The sequence below is a fragment of the Penaeus japonicus genome, unplaced genomic scaffold, assembly GCF_977035675.1.
Source record: "Penaeus japonicus unplaced genomic scaffold, GWHDUDI00000001_assembly GWHDUDI00000002, whole genome shotgun sequence".
Lineage (NCBI taxonomy): Eukaryota > Metazoa > Arthropoda > Malacostraca > Decapoda > Penaeidae > Penaeus > Penaeus japonicus.
Window position 1 is genome coordinate 49,806,726 of NW_028234404.1, and position 2,500 is coordinate 49,809,225.

At 36.2% G+C, this 2,500-nt stretch overlaps 1 protein-coding gene across 2 annotated transcripts in view; it reads right to left on the reverse strand.

The window, feature by feature from the left end:
• Positions 1-1,648: 1,648 nt before the first annotated feature.
• pasha (microprocessor complex subunit partner of drosha) overlaps positions 1,649-2,500 on the reverse strand; it is a 46,603-nt gene continuing 45,751 nt past the window's right edge. For both annotated transcript variants that reach the window (XM_043008894.2, XM_043008902.2), the window contains exons 13-14: positions 2,380-2,500; positions 1,649-2,275 (exon numbers count right to left, since the gene is read on the reverse strand). The exon at positions 2,380-2,500 is cut by the window's right edge and continues 74 nt beyond it. In XM_043008894.2, coding sequence (XP_042864828.1) covers positions 2,183-2,275; positions 2,380-2,500 — 214 coding nt within the window. In that variant the 3' untranslated portion in view covers positions 1,649-2,182. The remainder of the gene's footprint in view (positions 2,276-2,379) is intronic.

Consider the following 2,500-nt stretch of genomic DNA (forward strand, 5'->3'; position numbering starts at 1 on the left):
GGCACTGGATGCAGGAAATTTATCTCCGTTTTCAGTGTGAGTAGTTGTTGTTGTTTTTTTATCAGAATATCTTCCTTTGTCCGTCTGTCAGTATGTGTGTCTGTCTGTGTCCGTCGGTCCCTCTCAATCTCACTCTTTATCTCTCACACACTTAATCTTACACTCACAAACTCTCTCTGTCTCCTTGCTGTATATCAATGCAAACTTTACGCAATCCATCTGCTATTACAACAAATTCTGGCTAGCATATAGTCTAGAGGGATATATCACGTTCACAGGTAGTCCATTTTTTTTTTTTTTTTTTTTTTGGGGGGGGGGGTGCCGACCAGGCCTTGATAAAAAAAATCTTGGAGAACTTTAAACTACTTACATCAGATAAGGGATAAGTCATGTTCGCAGATAGACAGTCCATTGTGAATTTTCTTTCTCGAGAATAGTCTCAGGTAGTAAAGTGATATGCTATTAAATCAAATGCAATATTTAACCTTTGATATTAATGAGTACATCTACATACTGAATAATTGCGAAGTTCTGTAAAATGAAGATAAAAGGCTACAATCATGTTCAAACAGAATCGCTCTTAAAGCATTCTTTACTCCTTATTTCACTCTTATGTACAGTTAACTTCGACATGCTTCTCTGGCGAGGTAATGAGGTTACATGAATAAAATGGCCCATGATTTAATTAGCCTACTCTACTAACCCTGAACGGTCACATGAAGAAATTTTTAACCACACCTGCAATGGAAGAACGGGCAAGCGAACCTAGTCAAATAATGTGAAGCGGTTTCGGGGATCGAAGTTCAGTGCCTCAGAACCTTGGATCAACCTCGGTACCGAGACGCTAAGCCGCCCTCTCCTGTAATTACATCAAAGCTAAAGAATGATGTTGATTTGTTTATCCATATTCAGTCTACTTACGGACATTGTTATATTTTAATTTTTTCCCACTTGCACTTGTGTGGATGCTTTACGTTAATGGTATATCATTGCTTTGTATATATGGAGAAAATTTCTTGCAGTATATTCTAAAGCTTCACACTGCAGACAGATTGAATTTTAATATTTAATCAGTATATTGTCTACTTAGGTAATCTACTGAGTATGAAGATAATATCAATTGCTCTACCAAAGAAAATTATATGCAAAGGAATACGCTGGGTCGACTTCAATCTAAAAAAGGTCACCTACTTTTCCGTGTTTACAATACGTATGCTCTCCACTAATTTGTAATACTTCTCTCAAATTATGTAATCCTAAGACTAAAATAAAATCGCTGGCGTCAACAGAATCTATAAGATAAAGAATGACTGTCTTAAGCTGCAAGTGATGCAAAGACATTCTATTCAATTAGTAATTCAGATCTGAGGGACGAGTCTGTCCCTGAGTTGTCAGAATGGCAGATAGGCATCAGTTTCTTTATGTGTCGAATAACTGGCTCGGTATTGCATAAAATCGGACAAGGTCATTAATGGCAATTATATTGCTTTATTAATCCTTACCAACACTCCCTCTATCTTCACTGCTATCTATTATTGGAGAAGAGTTAATATTACAAGGAAAGAGTCCTAGTTAAGCATAACAAACCAACTATGGAGTATTCTAAATGAACGGCCTCTCACTATTTGGGAAAGAGTAAAACACTGTGTTAATTACTTCTTTTATTTACTGATTTGGTCTCTTTTAAAGCATCTTCTTTATTCTAAACTGAAAAAAACATGGGTAAATGATGCGCATGGAGAACAAATATCATAATACATGATATGGAATAAGTGAAAGACTGTGGAACTGGAACTTCGTTTTCAATATTTCTTCAAAGACTTTTCTGCGCAACTTCAAAATACTTTTAAAAACATGAAGTGAGATCTGTAACCTGATTAAAAAGTATGAGTCAGCTGCTCTATTAAGTACAGACAACACTGATATTTATGATAAAAAATAGAAAGGCTACCTGTAAGAGAAACTTGGGACTTCATGCACTTGCATATCACAGGCAATTTTATGGTCTTGTTCATCACAGTATAAGGGTGGGCACCTTGTGTTAATATCACATTCTTCTTTTAAATATTATTGATAAAATCGTTGAATAAAAAACTTGGTACACACATTCACATCTTTGAGACAGCACAGGTAATTACCCTCACATATTCACATCATAAAAAAGAAAGATAAATCATATTCTTTATAGATCAACATTATTAAGATCGATTCCTGAAGCAGAGGGCAGTGCCACATCTTCAGGAGGGAGAAATCTTCCAATGGGCTGAATAGAATTCTGGAAGTGGAAAAAAAAAGTCGAAAATTAATCAGAGCCCACATAAATTATTATTCTCATCGTGCCACAAATCATCCATGTGGTTCAGAAAGAGGCCACCTTACCTTCATTTCCTGTAGTTTAAGCATCTCCTGCTTAAGCTTGTTGATGATGGAGGTGTTTGGCTGGTTCACAGTGGCATTTGACTGCAGTAGAGTGATCTCTTGCTCCTCTGCCTTTTTCTCT